Source organism: Chlorocebus sabaeus, chromosome 16 (genome assembly GCF_047675955.1).
Source record: "Chlorocebus sabaeus isolate Y175 chromosome 16, mChlSab1.0.hap1, whole genome shotgun sequence".
NCBI lineage: Eukaryota > Metazoa > Chordata > Mammalia > Primates > Cercopithecidae > Chlorocebus > Chlorocebus sabaeus.
The window spans coordinates 40,753,434-40,776,335 of record NC_132919.1 but is presented as its reverse complement, the minus strand read 5'-3'; the positions used below and the strand labels follow the sequence as shown (position 1 = coordinate 40,776,335).

Below are 22,902 nucleotides of genomic sequence, written 5' to 3'. Positions count from 1 at the left end.
CAAGCATTGGGGTGGGAAAGGTGCGGGCGGGCAGGTCAGGAGGCATTTGGGGGCACCTAGAGCCATGCTCTATGGCAGACAGATCCCTCAACCAGCGGTGGAAGCCCCAAGCTCTTGTCCTGGCTCCGACACCACCTGGCCAAGTGGCCGTGGGCAGGTCACTCAGCTTCTCGGGCCTTACTTCTCTCTTTTGGAAAAGGGAGCCTATGAGGAATGGTCTTTGGGGTCTGTGCCCCGCTCTGGTTGTGTGGGTCAGAGGGTGCGGGGAAGGCAGCCACAGAAGCAGAAGTTCAAGATGGAGGAGTTTGAGTGCGGGGGGCTCCCCCACCAGTGTCCCCTGGGGCTGGGGCGGTTCCCCCATCTAGGAGGGGCCTCAGCAAGGCTCCTCGGCCTGCACTGAGGAAGCCATCCCCTAAGATGCCCCCCAGCAGCAGGCTGCTTCAGGATGGCCACAGGTTCCCAGACCTGAAGGAAGGAAGGGCACAGGCAAGAAGGACCACCACAAGAGAGGCCAGCACTCAACCAGTCACTGTCATTAGACTTTCCCATTTCCAGGCAGATACCCCCACCAGGCACAGGCACAGAGGTAGAAACTCCTTCTGAAGGGGTCACAGTGTGCAAGGGGCAGGACCTGCATTTGGACCAGGCAGTCTGGACCTTAACCGCCACCTTCCGCTATCTCCCTAGCGTCCATTTGTCTGGTACAATAACACTAGCCACAAGTAGCTACTAAAACTTAGGTTTAAATTAAAGTTGGCAACGCCTGTAATCCCAGCACTTCGGGAGGCCGAGGTAGGAGGATCACTTGAGGTCAGGAGTTCGAGACCCACCTGGCCAACATGGTGAAACCCCATCTCTACTAAAAATATAAAAACGAGCCAGGCGTGGTGCCAGGCGTCTATAATCCCAGCTACTCAGGAGGCTGAGGCAAGAGAATCACTTGAACCCAGGAGGCAGAGGTTGCAGTTAGCCAAGATTGTACCACTATCCTCCAACCTAGATGACAGACTGAGACTCTGTCTCAAAAATAATAATAGAAGAAGAAGAAGTAAAAGGAAAATTTCAGTTCCTTTAAAAACACTGGCCACATTTCAGTGACTCAGTAGCCCTGTATGGCAAGTGGCTATTGCCAGCACAGAATGTAGAACGGTCACCGCGGAAATTTCTTATGGGCCGGTACTGTTCCAGTGCTGAAAGGAAGAGGGCTGTTATTGGGAGATGCATGGTCCACGCACTTAAACATGGCACACCACTCCTCCCTGGAGAGACCCATGGGGTCAGCACCCCTGTGCTTAATTCTCTGCCTGTCCTGCTCAGCCCAGAAGCTGGTGGCAGGTTCAAGGGGAGCTTTTCCTCTCACTTCCTCCCCTGGCTTCCCCTCCAGGGGATGACAGGCACAAAGGCTCACGCATCTCGGGCCTCCAAGTGCAGCACTGATCTGTGCACTCAGCCTGCACAACCTGCCCCCCTGCTTAATCAGGCTGCCATTGCCCCGAGTGTGATGCTAGTCCCAGGAGGTTAGAATTGAGGGATCTTAACATGGAATAATTGGGGGAGGGCATCAATGTGGACCCCATGCTAAGGCACCTGTCTCTCAGAGGGCCTGCCCCAGGGCTCAGGAGACATCTGGTAGAACTCTGCCTCCATGGCCTGCATCCCTGGGCCTGCGCCAGGCAGACGGATGCAGCAGTGACCAAATTGAGGCTGGGCAGAGTGAGATAGGGTCCCCTGGGTGCCCAGCCCTTCACCAAAGCCAAGGCTTTGGGAATTGGGAGGGTTGAGCTGGGGAAAGGAGGGTAGAGTGGGGTTGGAGTGTGTATGCTCAGGGCCTATCTGTCGTCACAGCCCCTACAGCTTAATACAATCAGCTGGGTTTGAATGGGACAGAAATCAGGCATTACGATGTACAGACAGCAGCTTCCTGACCTTTGGGAGTTAGCTGCCCTGTTCTTTCTTAACCATCGAACTTTTATTTTTCCATCCTTCCCACCTTCCCACTCATTATGGAAACCTCTTGGTTCTTTTAACTAATGGCCAGAAAGGAGCCACCAGTGGCCACAAGAGTAAGGCTGCCTGCTCTCAGGGAGGGTAAGAGTGGAGTGGCCCTGAACTGGGAAGGGTGGCCCTGTGGCTGGGACTGCCCACCCCACTCATCTGAGGAGCCAGGCTGGAGTCGGAGTCTATTCCCCTCCTGACCCCCTCCCAAAGGAGATGCTCCTTATGGAGTGTTGTGTCTGTGCTTATCCCAGATGCCTCCCAAGTAGCCGAGTGTTTCCAGACACAAAGCCTAGGTAGGTCCATGTGTCGTTGCAGTCGAGAGCGCAGGGAGTAGCTGAGCCCCTCTAGACACTTGATGTCTGCTGGAGTCACAGCCTCAGGGCCAGGGCTACAGAGAAGCTTTGGGATGCCCTGACTTCCATCTGTCACCTCATGCCAATAAGGAAGGTTTCTGGTGGATCTGGCCAAGGCGGCTGGGGTACAGAAGGGAGACCCAGAAATGGGGCAGCCCAGCCCTCTGCCCTCTCCTCATCCCCATCAGGTAGATTCTGCGGACCCCTGCCACACCCTGGGGATCCTGTGACGTCGTGACATCACACAGCAGTCATGTCACCTCCCAACTGTCCTGATGTTTTCTTTGTGGTCTTCCTTTTCAGTGTCCTCACTGTATGCCCACTTTACCCACTTCCCACCTCCGGCCCCCCTCATGCAGTGCATGGATCCCAAACCTCTCCCAGCCCCTTTCTGAGTCCCCCTAGCAGGGCCATGCCAGACAGCTAGCTGGGAGAAAGGAAAGCATGCCCAGGTCCTAGAGAGCTCCGAGACTCTTCATCCTGGCTGTTCTCACTCATAAACCAGGTAGCCTGGGTCCCCTTTCAGGAAGATGCAGTCTGATCCCCTTTATAAACGGTCCTCCTTTCCACCTGGATTTACCCTTTCTATGAACATCCATCTCATCTGGCTGGGGGTGCAAATAGCACTCTTAGTAGAGCCTCATTCTGGCCATGTGACATGGGGCTGCAGGGACCTTCCTGGGCCACACAGCTGGTGGCAAGTGGCACCTGGCTGTGTCCATCTTTAGAATTCTGTGAGAATAAATGTAATGTTCCTAGAGAAGGCTAGACACTGGATAGTTTTTAGAGTGGGGAGTAGTTCTTTTCTAGAAAGGCTGGGTGGTGACCAGCCACTCTGGGAACAGCTCCTGCTTCCCACATCCAGGTGTCCACCCCAGCCCGGAATTCGGATCAGGATCCCGTCTTGAATTATTATGGGTTGTGATCAGGGATCTCCCCTGCTTCCTCTCTTTTCCCCGCTCTGGACTTCTCATTTCAGTTTAATCTGTTAATTTCTGTTCTTATTTCACTTTGCAGACTATTTGCCGATTTCACAAGACATAATTTTTATCAACTAGCTCTTAAGAGAGGCATAGCAAAGTGGGGTTTGCAACCATTTCTAGAGAGAGAGGACACAGTCCTGGCCTGGGCCGCCCCCACTCCCGTCAGTGCTCACTGAAAGTCTGTCCTAACTACCTGTTCGAATGAATGTTCTTTTTCTCATTTTTAATTCTTGGAAAAGACTCGTGTCCTCATTTCTTCACTCAATTAAAAAGAGAAAATATTCTCCAGTCCCCTCCCACTTTGCTTCTCGTGTGCATTGTGACCAACCCCACTTCCCCAGAATGTAACGGGGCCAGAGGGAAACTTCTCACAAACTTCATAGAGCCTCCTCAGGGGAAGCTAGGAAGAAGACATCAAATTTTTTTAAGTCATGACCAAACAGGCTTGTTGGGGACATTTCATGGGGTGAACTTTGAAGTGCTAGTGGTCCAGAGGGGTTGCAAATACGTGACTTGGAGCACCTGTGTCTTATGATGGACAGCGATAAAGGTGAACACACAGAGACAGACTATTCTCTAAGAATGTGAAAAACCTAATCTGGAAGAGGAGCTATAGAAACACTATCTGATTATCTTTGTCTTTTGGGGCAGTGGTTGTTGCCATAATCACAAGCCTGTCTGTCTTCGAGAAGGGACAGTGGAGTCACCCAGGTGCTACCACATGGCAGGCACGGTGGGCACCGATCCACAGTGGGCCCCGCCTTCCCCAGCTTGCCTCCCTGCCCATGCTGGCACCATTGGGGTGGGAGGGGGTGAAACACAGGGGGCCCATCCTGATCAGGCCCCATCTCAAGGCTGGCACTCCTGCCCATCACCCTTGGAAGGATCTTTTCTGCCTGACTCCCTCCATTTCCCTGACTGAAATACACCCACTCTCTTGGATTAATGACATACCGCTCAGTTGGACCCTCAAGAGTCACCGTGTTGTTTGTGCTGGTAGTTTGTGAGAAGTGACCTGCGTGTACGCTTCCATTTGATGCATTTGATGTGAGTGAATCCATACCTTTGAATGTCATTGTCCTCGAGACCCTACATGTGCAGTTTGGCTCATCTCATTAAAGATGCTTGATGTAATAATTGGTTAGTTTCCTTTTATTTTCCCACAGGCTTTTCCATGAGTATTATTTTTTTTCAAAGAACAAATCTGTATGGCTTTCCCCCCTCCCATATTTTGTTTTGCTGTGAATTGCTTCGCTTTGGTGAACTTGTCCTAGTATGCTTGCCTCACAAACGTTTTAGCCATTGTGAATTTTCTTCATCTCTGTATATAGTTCATCTGTGCTTCTCCCTGATGACGTTTTATTTTTTTCCCCTGTAAGCAACCACGGTAGAAAAATAAATTGTTTACCACGGACATGCTGTGTGCTGCCGTCTCTTAGCCTGACAGTGTCCTGTTCTCGCTCCGGGGGAGGTGAATGCACGGAATAACCAGCACCGATGACAGCCCTAGTGCAGTTTCTAAAAGCATGCAGACTCCCCCTGGCTGCCGCCTGTTCCCAGCCCTCCCCGCTTCCTGGTGTCCCCTGTACTTGCTTGAGGTGGTCTGTCCTTGAGCAGAGTGGCAGAGCATCTGCATGCACCAGCTGCACGGTATCGCCCCGATGCTCCTTCCTCTGCCATGGCTCCCCTCTCGAGTGAAAATGCCACACGCATCTGGAGCCCCTCACATCTGTCTGTGCACTAGGTGTGTGCATACCCTTGCCCTCACGCACACGGGCCTGCGTGTGGTGGTGCACGTGGCCTGCTTTCCTGACTCCCCAGAGCACTGCAGGTGGAAGAGGCACCAGTGTACAGTGGGAATGTTCTTAGCTATGAAGCCGGAGGACCTGGTTTCCAGGTCCCACCTGGCCACTTAGTAGCCATGTGGCCTTGAGCAAGTCAGGTACCCCTCCAAGCCCTGGAGATAATGAAAGTGCCTAGTTAGTTGAGCTGTTAGAATTAAGGGATAACATGTGCATGAATGTGCCTTGTAAGTTGGGAAGTGCTATAAAATTGGAAGTTGTAGAAATAATGGGCGTTGATGTTCTTACTAAGTTAACTCTCCACAGTGGTTTTCCCATTTTTATCCCCCATGATGGATCTGTCATCAGTGAAAGGAATGATACAGGATTCCTACGTGAAGCTAGAGACTTGCTAGGACTTCTGCCCACCCTCACGCCCCATCCTTTCTCTTCCCTCCTTCCCCATTTTGCTGATCACCAGGTACTGAAATAGGTACCAGGCATCTGGACATGAATAAGCTTGACTCCTTCAGATGCTCTTGGGCCAGCCAAGGGCGAGAGAAGCAGTGATAAGACCAATTGAACATCATAAGACAGGCACTTCGCTAGAGAGAAGGAAGGTCTGGCTAGGCATAGTGGCTCATACCTACAATCCTAACACTTTGGGGAGGTCGAGGCGGGTGGATTGCCTGAGGTCAGGAGTTCAAGGCCAGCCTAGCTAACAAGGTGAAACCCCATCTTTACTAAAAATACAAAAAATAGCCAGGTGTGGTGGCGGGCGCCTGTAGTCCCAGCTACTTGGGAGGCTGAGGTAGGCGAATTGCTTGAGCCTGGGAGGCGGAGGTTGCAGTGAGCCGAGATCGCGCCACTGCACTCCAGCCTGGGTGACAGTGAGACTCTGTCTCAAAAAAAAAAAAAAGAGAGAGAGAGAGAGAAGCTCTCTATGCTGTAAGGGTGCAAGGGTGGGCGGCTTGCCCAGAGTGCCCTCTAGAGAAGGTGACACCAGAACTGGGTCTCAAAAAGCCAAATAGAATTAACCAGGTAAAGAAGGAAAGGAAGTATAACCCAGATGGAGAAATGACATGCTTAGACATTGAATCAGATAGTTTTAAGAAAGAAGAGAAACACAAAAGTAGTAAAACACAAAATAATAATGGACTAAACAAAATCAGAATTCATTTGTCTCTCATGTAAAAGAAGCCTGGATGTGACTCCATAATACTCATGGTCTGGGTTTTTTCTCTGATCTCATTCTATTCTCTTCAGCGTAAGACTCCACCTCATAGTCTAAGAAGGCTGCTCAAACTCCAGCCATCACATATGCATCCCAGAGGAATACATCTCTTTCCTTTAGTAATGCTTCTTAGAAGTCATGCAGGACATTTTGCTTAAATCCCATTGGTCAGAACTTGGTCACATGACCAGTTTCAGCTGCCTGGAAACCTCAGAAGTGTCTTTTTTTTCCAGGTAGCCATGTGCTCAGCTAAAAATAAAGGATTTTGGTACTAAGAAAGAAGAGTGGAACGGCTACTAGTAGACACTTAGCAATTTCTGCTACACACCTGGGAGAGGAAGCACTGCAGGTCCCAGGGATTGTGAGTAGTTCAGTGCACAGGGAGCTTGCAGAATCATCTTGGGTGGGAGGAGAACTACAAGGCTGGAGCCATGGTGGGCCTGCTGAGTCAAGTTTAGGAAGTTAAATTTGATCCCTAAAGAATATGAAATGCTTAGAGATGATTTCACATACAGAAGTGATGTGGTCGAACTTCCATAGTGAGTCAGAGGAGTCTGGAGAAGTGAGGGGCCTGAGGGTGAGTCTGGAGGATTGTCCCTTCTCTCTGCACCCCACCTCCTCTCCTCTCTGCACCCCACCTCCTCTCCGCCTCATCCTCTCTTGGCTCCATCCCTATCTCCCTGCCTGGGGCTAGCTAGGGGTTCTTTGAGCCCTGCAGTTCTACTGGGGACAGCAGAGTTAATATGGCCCTAACTGCCAAAAGGCCTGTGGGCCAATATTTTGACAACCAACAGTCGCCTCAGCCACAGAGCACCCGGCGTGGCCAGGAGGCCAAGCTAACATCTCATGGCTTGGTGCTCAAGCCTCCCTCCCAGGATACTGTGTGCAAACTGCAGGGGCAGCGCAGGTCCCCAGGCAGGGAGACCCTTCCCCAGCCTGCTGAACTTGAACTCTGGTTCTCAAAGTGCCAGTTTGTGCTCTTACCTCTTCAGCAACAGAAAACAGGTTTGCTCTTGGGTGCTGATGCTGACTGATGAGTACTGGCTTCCTGGAGCACTGGCTTCAGAATGATGGTGAGGCCAAGTCCTAGCTCAGCAGAAAGGACAGCTGTGATTAGCGATGCGGCCAGTTGCTGCACCAGGAAGAACTCACGGCCTGTCTGCCATATAGCTTGCCTTCTGTATTCCTGTCCAATGATGGTTCTTTGGTGCCAGGTGATTTTCAATCACTCTAAAAGATACGCGGGGGAGTGGGGACGGTTGGTGTCTGAGGACAGAGATACGCTAGCTCAGGGATATCCTGTTCCTCTGGGGGGAAGCCGCTGTAGTCCATTGTCTGTAGGGCTGCTTGCAAGGTAAGCTTCAGTCAAGTCATTGGGTCTTTGAGCAAAGGCAGAGGCTTAGTGGTCTGTCTTAGCATGAGGGGTAGGGCTTGAATGTGGAAATCAGAGTGAAGGGAACCCAAGTTCTCAGGAGGTGGAGGAGCTGGCATAAGCAAGGTGACCAAGAGAGAAGCCTTGGTCATGGGCAAGGGGCTGCATCCTGAACCTGCTGTCACCCACTTGCCAGATCTGTCTGGTCATTGACATTTTGCAAAACATTCAAAAATGCTGCAGCTGCCATGCTGAAGGCCTAGGACCCCGGCTGGGAATGGTAACCTGGGCCACGAAGGGAGGCAACTTCAGAGCCCTTCCATCCACCTGCTCCTCTAGCCCACCCAAGTGGCAGAGACCTCTGTGGTCAGTCCCCACTCAGGAGAGGCGAGACCCCTGGGTGCGCTCAGGGAGCTGCTTCCTGTCTTGGTGTCTCCTGTGTCCTGCTCTTTCTGGCCCAGTTCAGTGAGAGCACAGAGCCCCCTCCCCAGGCTCTGCCATCTTGTCTGGGGAGGTGATTCCAGGCTTGCCTGGATGGCCCCTCATTTTCCTGTAAGTTGAAACTCCCTGTTTCCTCCTGCTTCAGTTTCTAAGGGGCTCTTTCCTCATCTCCTGCCCCAGAAATGCCCTCACTGGGACCCCTGACAGACCCTCAGGCTCTGCCTGGTGCATGCCTCTGATTGGCTTCCAGAATGGAGCCCAACCAGTGAGCAATGGCTTGTTTCTTGCTAGTGGGAAACAGATCTTGAAATATCAAGACAGGCTAGTCGGTTTCCCAGGTAGGCTGCCATAAGCATGGACTTGTGCGTCCAGGGACCCCAGCTAGATGTTGCAGCACTGTAAACAGAAATGCTCCCTGTCAAGGAAAGCCCTACTGACACAGCGGCCCCCACACATCTGTCTCATCACCAGCCCTCTAATCTGAACATCCCTTCAGCGCTCGAGCCATGTCTCTAGGGATTACCCCTTCCCAGATTAGATCCACAGCCAGATTTCAAATCACAAGCCAGCTCCCTCGTGGCCAGCCCACTCCTGCACCACCTGGCCCTGTGTATACTTGGGGCTTATCCTCTCATTTGAATATTAAAGGCAAGCTTAGTCAGGAAAGCATGTCTGCTGCTTTAAAAGAAGACGGAGAAGTAAAATTCAGTGGCACACCCCAAACCCAGACCGGCTGCGGCACGAAGCTCGTCAGGGCTGTGAATATGTTGCCACGTTCCTCCCTCGGCGTGGAAAATCAGGAGTTGACTCTATTCCCAGATGAAAGCAGAGCACAGTGCCTAATAGGCACTTAATAAACATTTGCAGAAATGAATTGGAGCAATCTGAATTGACGAGAATTGCGGGTTTCACTTTCGATCAGCTTTCTGTGCCTCTTGAAGCTCCTCTGCATAAATAAAGGAAATTGTGACTAAGTGAGCGCTCAGCTCCCCATGGCACAGCCCAGAGCCCCGTGTCCTCAGGTGGGAAGTCAGGAGACTGAGTTCTTGCCCTTAGCTTGCCAGGAAAATAAGGCCATCTCTAGACCTCGGTTTCCCCATCTGTCAAATGGGGCTATTGATCCTTCCTCACAGATTGTTGAGAGGGTTCATGGGACTGGGAATGATCTAGTGCTTTAGAAAAGGTTAGTATCATGACCAAGGAAGGCAGCCTGGCCCAAGGAGCAGAGGGCCCCGCCAGCTAGGACAGGATGGCAGCAGTTGCAGTGAGGGAGGCCGCAGGTGACCCCACACCTCGTCCTCTGTGGACTGAGGCCTTGTGCCCACCAGATCTCATTTTCCCCCACCCCCCACCTGCTTAGGTCCCTGTACCACCAGCCTTAGAAAGTCCCCATTAAGTCTGCTAGCAGGAACTTAATCACCTTTCTTCAAGCCCTTCAGTTTTCATTTCCATCAGCAAAAAGCAAGTGAAAGGCTGCAACTTAGAAAACAAAGCAACAACAAAAAACTGTAAATTACTCAGCATGTGAAATTCTAGGCAAAGGGCAGTGCCAGGCCTGAGGTCCGGGCAGCTGGTGCCTTCTGACAGCCAAGGACAAAACAGAAGGCAAAGGTGTGTCCCTCACCCGCTCCTCACCAGGCTGAAAGGAATCCTGCACAGAGACTTTTTTGCAGAGCCCTGGTCAGCTTGGATCCCCTGCCCCTGAGAGATCCCAGCCAACTGGGTCACTGCCTCTGCTCTCTGTCTCTTCAGTTGGGGCAAAGGCACATTGTCTGCAGAGAGCTGGAGACGGTCATCAGCACCCGACCCGAGACAGGGCCTCCTGGGGCACAAGTATGCTAAGCAAGGGTGCAGGGAATTCAGAGCCTGGAGGAGCATCCCACGTGCGGCCAGATGTGTTCCTGAGTGATTGGAGCAGCTGCACAGGATGCAGAGGGAGCCGTTGACTCTGCTGCTGAACAGCCTTCAGGAAGGGACAAGAACTTAGTCCATTCTGGTGACTGTAGTAGAGCACCATAGACTGAGCTGCTTATAAACAACATAAATTGGCCAGGCACAGTGGTTCACTCCTATGATCCCAACACATTGGGAGGCCAAGGCAGGAGGTTTGCTTGAGGCCAGGAGTTTGAGACCAGCCTGGGCAACATAGTGAGACTCTGTCTCAGCAAAATATTTTAAAAATTAGCCAGGCATGGGGGCACACACCTGTAATCCCAGCTACTTGGGAGGCTGAGGCGAGAGTTCAGGGTTATAGTAAGCTGTGATTGTGCCACTGCATTCCAGCCTGGGTGACAGAATGAGACCCTGTCTCAAAAAAAAAAAATATATATATATATATATATAAAAATTTTATTTCTCACAGTTCTGGAGGCTGAGAAGTCTAAGATCAAGGTACCAGCAGATTGGATATCTGGTGAGGGCCACTTCCTGGTTCGTAGACTGCCATTTTCTTGCTCTGTCCTTACATGGTCTAAGAGGTGGCCAGCTCTCTGGGGTCTCTTTTATAAGGGCACTAATCCCAATCATGAGGACTCCACCCTCATGACCTAATCACCTTCCAAAGGCCCCACCTCCTAATATCATCACCTTGAGGGTGAGGATGTCAACATATAAATTTTGGCAGGGACATGAGCATTCAGACCATAGCGGGCAACATCCAAGCCGAGTTTTGGAGCACACATAGAAGTTCCCTAGGCAGATGATGAGGAGAGGGTGTTCCACCTCGAGGACCAGCAGGAGGCCCAAACACAGTGTGTCTTCCCTCCCTTGAATTCCTGCCTCCATGGATTTCCCATCGGGGGAGAGGCTGTCCTAGTACTTGGGCTGAGACAGCCAGACCACAGGTTTTGGCATTGGGAAGCCAGTGCCACTCTTCCCAGACCCAGGGAATCCGGACATACACTTTGTGAGCCTGGAATGCTGACCCCACCTTTGCCATAGGAGGCTGTTCCCCTGCTGGAGCCTTGGTGCATATGGCTGTGCAGCCCCGCTGGGCTCTGGATGCCAGCTGGCCAGGGCTGGCTGCCTTTGAGGTGGGAAAGGGAGAGGCAAGTGTAGCCTCCTGTTCCTCCCACTGAGGCCCTGCTGCCCCACCCGAGTCTGAGCAGGTGCTTGGCTGCCCCCAGGGCATGCCTGGTTTTGCAGGGAAAGGTCTGAGGCCAACCCCACAGTTCCCTTAGTGGTACCTGCTTAGGGATTCTACAGGCTTTCTCCTGACCCCCAGGACCAGCTTTGAAGGTGCTGGGATTCAGGTAAGGCCAGGAGCACCTCTCCCCATCCCCCTGTGTCTATCCTGCCTCCTCCACCCATCCATCTCTCCATCCTTCCTTTAGGTGTTTAGCATATAGTCACCAAGCACTGTGTCACAGGCCCTGCCCTGGATGCGGGGGACACAGTGGTGAATGAGAGGTGGACCCCTGCCTGCTCGTTGGGGACAGAGCAGCAAACAGGATTCCACTCCGGTGGAAGGACCCAGGAAGGCTCCTCTGGTCCAGCGGAGATGGAGGGAGCTGGGCAAGACCCTGTTTCGAGGGCAGCACATCAGGGCAGGAGGGCACTGGGAACCATCAGTCCAGCTGACCAGTGCAAGCACTGGGGCTCTGGGCTCCACGTTCGTGCCTGCGGTGACCACCTCACGGGGCGATGGCCACACCAGCTGCTCCTCCCTGGCCCCCGCAAGCCCTCACCTCCTGCTGTCAGATTAACCCACCAGAGTAAAGCCTGCACTTCAGATAAGACATACCCCATCACTCACAAGCAAATTATCAATGTTATCTATTAAAGCCCTTTGGATGCGAAATGCCATGTAAATTAATAGGGTTTTAGAATAGGAAGGCACCAAAGGGATTTCTCAGCTCCGCTACAGTTATTACCTTGGGCAATAATAATAAAAATAGAAATAAATGTTATTATTCCACTTACCGAGCAGCAGCTAACCGTCCTGAGCGCCCAACGCCATCATCTCACTGAATCACTGATCTTCACTGCAGCCCTAGGAGGAGGTATCGGTAACTGGGTTTACAGAGGAGGAAAAGGAGGCAGAGAGGGAAGTTAAGTAACTGATCTTCGGTCCAACAACTAGTCAGTGTGGGAAATGGGATTTAACCACCATTGTGTACTGTTTTCTTTAACCTCTCTGGACCTACAATTCTTCATCTATTACATGGGAATAGTCATGTCTTCCTTGTTGTGTTGTAGCAAGGACTGACTGAGATGATGCAGGGATGCTCCATGGCCATGAAAAGTGCTCAGATGGTGGCTGCTGTTGCATTATCATTAGTGTAATGACTATTTTCTCATCATCAAAGCTGAGCCCTTCCATTTTACAGGTGAGGAAAGTAAGGAATAGAGAAGAGTGTCCTCCCATCCACCTTTTCAACAAGGGCTGGAGGGTAGTGGTATAAACTACTGGCTGTTGACGTTTGTAGATATTTCTACACTAGCTGGTAAATGGATTCTGCCCTGAGCCAAAGTGCCTCCCCACCATGCTAGGCTTTCCCCTAAGACTCCCTGACTGCTCCACAGTCTACCAGTAAAAGGATTGGTACCCAGCATGGTGGTGTCTGCCCTTCAACATCTGAAACATCGTCACTCAGGAGACAAAAGTGGTGGAACATCTAGGGGAGGGAATTTAAGATCACAGATGTTCATCTACTCACGGAGCTAGTGATGGGGCCAAAGTAGGAAACTGCATCCAGGGCAGAGCCTGTGACACAGTGCTTGGTGACTATATGCTGAACGCCTAAAGGAAGGATGGAGAGATGGATGGGTGGAGGAGGCAGGATAGACACAGAGGGATGGGAAGAGGTGCTCCTGGCCTTACCTGAATCCCAGCACCTTCAAAGCTGGTCCTGGGGGTCAGGAGAAAGCCTGTAGAATCCCTAAGCAGGTACCACTAAGGGAACTGTGGGGCTGGCCTCAGACCTTTCCCTGCAAAAGTCAGAGTGCTCGAGACTTGAGCGTTTGCTGTCCTGGTGGGCGAGGTGAGGGCCATTGTACGGGGGTCTAGGATCCTGCTATGGCGGATTCATTGAAAAAGCGCATGTAGCACGAAGCTGGGGAGAAAGCAGGCGTGGAGAAGGAACCCAAAGAGAGTTTAAGATTTCAGGGTCTCAGCAAGACACCCTGTTGAAAGGAAGCAAAACTGTGACGCTCTCTGGCAATTGGGTGTCTGAAGTTTTGGGTACAGGGAGAAGTGTAAAAAGCATCAGAACAGGGAACTCTGGAAGGATCAATGGTCAGAACATTCGCAGTTTGTTCTGACAGCCATTGGTGGTAGATGAGAGAGTGGCTGAAAAGTAGAAATTGCCATTGTTATGAGAAGTTAGGGAAGAGGAAGTTGTGATGGGAAAGAAGAACTCTCCAGATAGTTTGTTGATGCCTCTTTAGAAGCTGGAATCCTTTCACCTTGAAGGTCCCGGTCTGGGTCTCAGAAAGACAGGCAGATAGATGTTTGTTCTGTGGGGAAGTGGGTGTCCCTGGCCTGTCGAGGAACCACAGGCTGCTGGCACAGGGTAGCAAGGGCTGGCTTTGGAATGAACTCCATGTGGACATTCTCTCCCTTGAAGTCTCGCTGACCAGAGAGTGATGCTGAACCAAGTGTCCTTGTAGGGCCAGGAGCTGGCGTCGGAGCCCTTGTAATGTGTCAGCCATTCCTGATGCTAGCCGTCTGGCCAGCATTGCAGTGAAACCCACATCATCCCCAAGGCCCTGGATGGTCAGGCCAATGATGCCTGAGGCTGAAACTCTCCAGGGCCTCTGAAGTCAGGGATCTGTCCCCTGCCCTCATCTCAGTGGGTAGTAACTGGAAAGAATTACCTGTGTCTTGGTCATGTATCCAGGGACCAGCTCAGTAGTTTTTTTTAACTGAATTGAATCAAAGTGGTGAGACCTTTGGGGGTAGGTCAAGATCATAGCTATGGGAATACCTCCATTTTCTTTCTCTCTTGCCAGTTGATCTTGGAGAAAAGGATTCATTGGAATGGCCACTCCTATACTCTTGTCCCTAAGGACTGAGTCTTCCGAGTGCTCCCTCTGTCTTCAAGTGGCATTTGGTGTAGCCACACCCAGGTCCTTGAGCTCAGCTAGAAGACCCTAGAGCAGACACAGCCAATGCCTGGTTCCAAGCTAGAGGGGTCCGAGGCACAGGTCCCCCACCTTCTTCCTGGAAGAGTGAGCCACGGCCTCCTTTAGCCCAGGCCCAGCTTACCATTAGCCAGTTGTCTCTCCTTGGGCAGTTGATCTGTGTGCAGCCTGTCCTGGGACCCCAGTCCCATAAATAGAGCCCCTTTGCTGTCCACTGCTAGCAACTCTAAGCTCCATGAGGGCAGAGACTGTGTGTGTGTTGTTCACTGCTATGATTCCAGTGCTTATAACTGAGCTTGGCCTGTAGTAGGCACTCAGTATTTACGGAGAGGGCACAGGGCTGAGAATGGGTCTTGAGTTATCAGTTCTGCTGCGGCTCACTGCGGAAATTCTGGGTGAGTGCAGGTACTGAATGCTAGACCCCAGCCCTCTTTGGGGAGGGATTTAGTGATTCAGCGGTAGAACAGGCCCAGGAAGAAGGATACTGGGCCAAAGTCCCCAGATAGAGCTTTCTGCTTCCTGCCTCCCGAGAAAGTCGCAGGACACAAACTACCTACTGCAGTGTTCTCAGCTCCAGCTGCAAGCTGGAATTCCTGGGAGAGCTTTGGCAGTTTCTGTTGCCCTGGTTGCACCCCAGACAGATTATATCAGAATCTCTGGAGGTAGGGCCCAGGTTGTATTTTTCAGGCTCCGCAGGGGATTTCTATGTGCAGCCCAGGTGGGAAAGGTACCCTCCTGGAAGAGGGGAGGCAGGAGGAATTGCTGTGGAATTCGGCTGTGAGCCTGGAGCACCCCCTAGGGGTGGGATGAAAATGCCCCCTCTCAGAGAGACTGGGGACAGGCATGAGCTCTCCCTCCACGGCCCACGACTCCACGTTCTGTTCTGGAGACAGGTTGAGGTTGAGACCAAAGCCCACTCTTAAGCCGCAGAATCTGTTTGCCAAAAACAAGATCCAACGTTGCAAAAGGCCCCGCTGTGGGCAGCCAGGGAAAGGTCTCTCCCTTCTCCTGGTCCTCTGCTGGGTCCAGGGGATGGGACAGGTGCTCCACTCCGCTTTCTGAGTGCTTCCCAGTCACAGGGAACCTGTGGACAGACATACACCTTCCGCTCCTGGCTGGGCCCCCTGGTTCCACTCTTGCCTTTTCTGAGGATTTCTTTGTTGCTTCCCACGGGTGCTGCCTAACTTCTATTTTATGCTTCCACAAACCCATTCATCCCATCAGAATTGCCCAGACAGAAACACTTTCTGAAACCTCACGAAGGTTTGACATTGCAGTGCACCTTCCTTTTAGTCCTATCAGTCTGAAGAGTTACATACATATCTTTTTTAAAATTAAGCTAAACAGCAGTTGTATTAAAAATTATCTGGGCAGTTTTGTGCCCCAGTTTTAGTTCCTGTGTTTTAGGAACTAACACCCTTAGGGCTCTTGACTGCGGGACCTCTCTCCTTTAGGCAACAGGACCAACCTGAGCCACCAACCTCTCACCCTTCCCAGCAGACAGGCCTGGCCTTCACATTTGGCCCCTCTCCAGAGGGACAGATGACAGGTTCCACTTGCCTGTCATTTTCCCAGCTACAGCTGAGGGTGAGGCATTTCCAGGCCATACACTCACTCCCCAGCACCCCCTTCCCCAACCAGCAGCCCCAACCTTCTCCTCTGTCCGGGGGTCCCCGCGGGAGTGATGGGTTGGTACCCTTGGGAATGTCAGACTTTCTCTGAAAAATATGTGTTTAAAACAGATTCCTATTTTAAATGCCAAGGACGCCAGGGTAAGTTGTTTTTTTTTTTTTTTTTCCTTCAAATGGAAATACATCTTCTTTCAAACCAAAATGTGACAATCTGATCATGTAAATGTGTCCCTTTGGTTATCAATTGTTCCTCCTCTTTATACCCTCTGTTCTGATCTGAGTCCCTTGGTCCTCCCACTCCAGACATGTGCCATCCACCTTTTTTCCACTCTCGCCCCTTTGCAGCCTCCAGCCACTGTCTTTCTCTGCGCAGAAGTCAGGGCTATGGATTTCCTTGGAAAGAACCAGCCCTGTCGCATCAGGCTGGTCTGCCTGGGAGGTGGGAGCATCCTGGGCCAGCCAGGATGACAGATGGCGGTGTTTCCAAACTCTCGTAGGACATGTTTCCTACATTCTGGGTGACAGTTTCTTCTTTTGGTTGCTTATTTTTTAGTGTTTGGATTCGGTGAAGCAACATTGGGTTTAGCCAAGAATGTTTGAACCATCTATAGAAATTGCTGCTGGGGAGATGCGGGCGTGCTGGGGAAGGGGGTGGAGAGTGCTTTAAGCAAGCACAACATAGGAAAAATTGTTTCGTAATGGACCATTCAGGGCCGGTGATGCATATTACGAGAGAGTCTTTTATAAAGATTCCCCTTAATCACACCTGTTGGAGCCAGAATTCTCTCATCTCCTCCTTTGAGAGAGGCACAGAGGGGCCACTGACTCATCCAAGATCACAGAAATAAGTAGCAACTGGACCAGAACCATTCCCCAGGCAGTCCACTCCCAGACCAGTGTCTTCTCAGACCAAGAAGGCAATGGGAGGCAAAGAAAAGGGTTCATGACGTAATACTCCCCAGCCCATGGGACAGAGGGCAGTTCCCTTTCAGTGGTAACTAAAAACAAAGACCCCAAAGCTTTCGCTAAATCAAGGGTTCTCTGCCTACACTGTGCATCAGAATCATCTGGAAGGCCTTTAAAAGAGCAGAGACCCAGGTCCCACCCGATTCTGTGGGCGGGGTTGGGGCCAAGGTTAAAGCTCCTCCAGGCTGGACGGAGACCACTGCACTGAGTGGAGACATCGCATTGGCTCTCACAGGGGACCGGCCACAAGAGTTAGCACCACCCCTGTATTCTCAGGAGCGCCTTTGCTTCTGCAAAGTGGAGGGGCTGGCAGACTGAAGATGTGTGCCACAATTTTACTTTTTTACAACCTTGGGCTGTACACTGGTGTCATCTGGGAAGTTTTTTGTTTGTTTGTTTGTTTGTTTTGAGACAGAATCTGGCTCTATCACCCAGTCTGGAGTCCAGTGGCACAATGTTGGCTCACTGCAACCTCCGCCTTCTGGGTTCAAGTGATTGCCTCAGTCTCCTCAGCAGCTGGGATTGCAGGCACCCGCTACCATGCCTGGCTAGCTTGTTTTTATTTTTAGTAGAGACAGGGTTTCACCAGGTTAGCCAGGCTAGTCTTGAACTCCTGACCTCAGGTAGTCCTCCCATCTCGGTCTCTCAAAGGCATAAGACACCACACCTGGCCCTGGGAAGCTTTTAAAGGTCCAGGTGCCAAGGCTGCTCTGCAGAATCGCAGGGGTGGAACCCAAAACTCAGCATTTGTTAAAGCTTCCCAGGTGGGTCCAGTGAGCAACCAGGGTTGAGAATCAGCACCCATACAGAGCAGGGCGCTCCAATTTGCCATAGTTGTGTCCCATCTGCTGGATGAATCATGCTTCTGGACCCCTCCAGGGGCATTAAATGTGCCCCCACTGGGGTGGAGGATCGTGGGGCTAGGGAGGCTGCTGCTTGTAGACAGTGCTGCCTTTCAGCTGCAGTGTACCCAGAGCAGTGACTCCCAGCCCATACCCTCATCTGCTGCATCAGAGCATCCTGACCATCATCAACTGATGCTCATTGACAACCTTCTGTGGGGAAGACTCTGGGCTTAGGTCCTAAGTGGGACATGTGATTGAGTCCCTGCCCTAGAAGAGTTTGTCACCTGGCAAGAGAAATAAGATATGCACACAAAAATAACTTTGCTTAGGTAAGGAAGAAGCTGGTAAATGCCAGAGAAGCAATAAAAAGTGAGTGTGGTATCATATAATCGTCACAAAACCCCCAAAACCCAAAAGCACTGTTGACTTCTCACTTACACTAGATCTTCACAACTCCAAAAAGCCCAGCGAAGTGTCTCACCCACTGTCAGCCGGTGGGTGGCATCTTTCACTTAGATGAGTCACCAACCCCAGAGCTGTGTTAGCACCAACCTCAGAGGACTTGGGTTTATCATCCTTCTCCCTACAGACAGGCTCAAGCAGGGTCTGAGATGAAGGGACTTTAGAGGTCATCTAGAGGTCATCTGTTGCAACCTCCTTGCAACAGAGAAAAGTTACACAGGTCCCAAAGAAGTGAAGTGTTGCGTCCAACTGCACCGAAAAGCAGGGACAGCCAGGGCTAAAAACTGGGCTTTGAGGCCGAGCCAGGTGATTCTTCTGTTATCCCACTTGAAGGGCAGAGGAACTCCATTCTAGCAAGAATGGGTCTTCGAGTCTGACTCCCATTAAACATGACAGTTCTACAAGCTGTGGCGCTTGTTCATGCCTGGAATTCCACCATTAGTGCAATTTCTTTTTTACCCAGGCATCCTCTTCTTGAATATAAGGTTCCCAAACAGGAAGAGCATAATACATTCCTAGTACCTAAGTTCCAAGTGGCCAACCTATAGCTCTCAGGCCCTCTGAGATTTGATCAGCAAAATGATTTTCTCTTTTCTGCTGGATTTACTAACATATGGTAGGTATTAAGCCACCAGGGTCATGCCTGACCCCTTGACCCACTTGTCATTGTTAGAGCTAAACAGAATGTGTATTCTAATTTTGAGCTATGTTAGCTCCACTAAAATGATGCTATGAAGTTGGGACGTTATGAAGGATACCAGACCACTGTTATCGATAAGAAATTCAGGCCAGGCATGGTGGCTCACACCTGTAATCCTAGCACTTTGGGAGGCCAAGGTGAGCAGATCACTTGAGGTCAGGAGTTCAAGACCAACCTGGCCAACATGGTGAAACCTCGACTCTACTAAAAGGAAAAAAAAATAGCCAGGAGTGGTGGCACACACCTGTCATCCCAGCTACTTGGGAGGCTGAGACATGAGAATTACTTGAACCCTGGAGGTGGAGGTTGCAGCAGGCCAAGATTGCACCACTGCACTCCAGCTTGAACAACAGAGTGAGACTGTCTCAAAAAAAAAAAAAAAAAAAGTAAAGCAAAAAGAAAGAAATTCAGACCCCCTGTGTGCTTACTACCAGCTGACCATGGCTCCTACCATGGAGACAGTGGAACACCTCTGCCTGGAGAAGAGTCCTGTCTTAAAGACAGGGCTGATGGCTGGACAGAGACCTGGTAGGCCTCATCACAATGGCGGCCATCACTATTTTTTTTTCTCTTTGAGATGGAGTCTCGCTCTGTTGCCCATGCTGGAGTGCAGTGGTGCAGTCTTGGCTCACTGTAACCTCTGCCAGGTTCAAGCGATTCTCGTGCCTCTGCCTCCCAAATAGCTGGAATTACAGACATGTGCCACCACACCCGGCTAATTTTTGTATTTTTAGTAGAGATGGGGTTTCACTGTGTTGGCCAGGCTGGTCTTGAACTCCCAGCCTTGGGTGATCTGCCCACCTCGGGCTCCCAAAGTGCTAGGATTACAGGCGTGAGCCACTGTACCTGGCCAAAGAGTGTTTGTTTGTTTGTTTGAGAGAGAGTCTTGCTCTGTCACCCAGGCTGGAGTGCAGTGGCACGATCTCGGCTCACTGCAACCTCCACCTCCCAGGTTCAAGTGATTCTCATGCCTCAGCCTCCCAAGAAGCTGGGATTATAAGCATGTGCCACCACGTCTGACTAATTTTTGTATTTTATTTTATTTTATTTTTTGTAGTGACAGGGTTTTACCATGTTGGCCAGGCTGGTCTCGAACTCCTGACCTCAAGTTATCCGCCCACCTTGGCCTCCCAAAGTGCTGGGATTACAAGCATGAGCCACCGCGCTCTCACCAGTTAAGCTTACTCACTGCCAGGCATTCATCTAAGCACTTTGCATATATTAATCCTGCACTAAAATGGTCGTCTCCTTTACAGTTGGGGACATCAAGGCAAAGGGAGCATAAGCATCTTGCCCAAAGTCACACAGCTAGTAAGTGACTGAGCCAGACATCAAACCCAGACAGGCTCCAAGTCTGTGTGCTCTGCTGTTTGCTGTGCTGCCCTGCCTCAGGAGGAGGAGTCTGGTGGCCCCTTCACACATTGGCCAGGGAAGCTATGTTGAGGAGGGACCCCCCACTTCACTACATTTCCAGCAGTGGAGGGGTGATCATTTCCCACTCTGAGCAGTGGGGTGCTGGGCAGCTGTGGGCACCTGTGGAACAAGGAGCTCTGCCACATCTTTGCTTGGCCCGAGGCCCTGTGAAGAAGCCTTGAGCCCTGCCAGGACACCTGCCTGGTTCCCTGCAGTCTTCCCACCAGCACCCTCTGCTGAGACAGTCCCCTACTTGATAACCCAGCCCCTGGTTTCCCAAGGAAGTAGCCTGTCCCAGGTGACCCCTGCCTCCTCAGAGCCTGAGGAGAAATGCTGAAGACAGGGCCACGAGGCCACTCTGCCAGGCTTCTCTCCCCTGTACTTCCCAGCCCTCCCAGGTCCAGCCCCAGAGGGTCGTATCCACCAGGGACCTCCCGGTCCTCAGGTGCCTCCTGTGTCCTATGAAGGGCCTGTCCTGGAGACTGCCTATGCCCTCTGTCACCACAGCCTTAAACTCAGGCCACCAGGATGCTTCTTTGTTCTCCAGCAGCCCCAGCTGGGGTGGCCCTAGTCCATCCAACACATGCACAACACACGTGTACTCAACACACACATCTTCGTGCACCCAACACATGTACACAATACATACACTCAACATACAACACATACACAATACATACACTCAACACACATACACATACACTCAACACACAACACACACAATATGTACATACACTCAACACACATCCACATACACCCAACACATACACAACACATAGCACACATGTATTCAACACACACATCTACATACACCCAACACATGTACACAATACATACACTCAACATACAACACACACAATACATACATACACTCAACACACATCCACATACACTCAACACGTAACACACACAATACATACATACACTCAACACACATCCACATACACCCAACACATGTACACGGTACATACACTCAACACACAACACACACACCCAATACACACATTCACTCAACACACATCCGCACACACCCAACACATGTACACAATACATACACTCAACACAACACACACACACAATACATACATACACTCAACACACATCCACATACACCCAACACGTATACACAGTACATACACTCAACACACACACACAATACACACCTACACTCGACACATATCCACACACTCCCAACATGTACACAATACATACACTCAACACAACACACACACAATACATACACTCAACACACATCCACATACACCCAACATATATACACAATGCATACTCAACACACAACACACACAATACATACATACACTCAACACACATCCACATACACCCAACACATATACACAACACATAGCACACATGTATTCAACACACACATCTACATACACCCAACACATGTACACAATACATACACTCAACATACAACACACACAATACATACATACACTCAACACACATCCACATACACTCAACACGTAACACACACAATACATACATACACTCAACACACATCCACATACACCCAACACATGTACACAGTACATACACTCAACACAACACACACACCCAATACACACATCCACTCAACACACATCCACACACACCCAACACATGTACACAATACATTCAACACACAACACACACTATATACATACACTCAACACACAATACACACACCCAGTACATACATATACTTAACACACATCCACATACACCCAACACATGTACACAATACATACACTCAACAAAACACACACACACAACACATACATATACTCAACACACATCCACATACACCCAACACATGTACACAATACATATACTCAACAAACACAACACACAACACATACATATACTCAACATACATACAGATATACCCAACACATATGCACTACACATAACACACATGTACTCAACGCACACATCCATACACCCAACACATGTACACAACACATTCAACACACCCAACACATACATCCAATACATACATACACTCAACACACACATCCACATACACCCAACACACATACACCCAACAAACACACATTACACACACACCTGACACACATACACTTAACACATACACACCCAACACACACACCCCTTGTATCTGTGCTTGCCCATCTCCCACAAGCCCAGCCACCAAGAAGAGACCTGACCGTGGGAACTCAGTATCAGGGGCCTGTCTGCCAGGTCATATGGAAAACATATTTGGCAGGTGAGGGTTGACTGGTGAGGCTAGACGGCCTAATAGAACAGGAGGGGGATGATGAGGAGCAGGGGAAGGGGGCCAGGAGGACCGCTGTACAGGATGCTGGTGCAAGCTCCGTCCCCTCCCCACCAGGAGGCTCCCAAGGGGCTAGGCCAGGTGTCGGCATGGCCCTGGTGTTTCAGATGGAGGGCACAGAGGCAGTGGTGGTGGTGACTATGGAGCTGCTGCCCGTGCTGTGTGAGGGACAGACCGGGCAGCCCTGCTTCTTCAGCCCCTCTTCTCACACTGTCCGTCTCCAGGGTGGAGATAAAATTCCAGCCCTCAGCAACGTCTGATGCTCCACCTCCAGCAGGAGCCTTTATCTGAGATTAAGGATAATGGATTTCCTTTCTTGGATAAGTATTTTTTTTCTTCC

General features: G+C 50.7%; 1 protein-coding gene across 8 annotated transcripts in view; it reads left to right on the top strand.

The window, feature by feature from the left end:
• MSI2 (musashi RNA binding protein 2) overlaps nucleotides 1-22,902 on the top strand; it is a 431,124-nt gene that overhangs the window by 373,621 nt on the left and 34,601 nt on the right. Inside the window, exon 11 of one of the 8 annotated variants that reach the window (XM_008011362.3) lies at nucleotides 3,369-4,748. The exons of the other annotated variants lie outside the window; for them this stretch is intronic. Within the exon in view, the coding sequence (XP_008009553.1) occupies nucleotides 3,369-3,409 (41 nt within the window). The 3' untranslated portion in view covers nucleotides 3,410-4,748. Of the gene's footprint in view, nucleotides 1-3,368; nucleotides 4,749-22,902 lie in introns of those variants that run through there. 8 annotated transcript variants of the gene reach the window in all.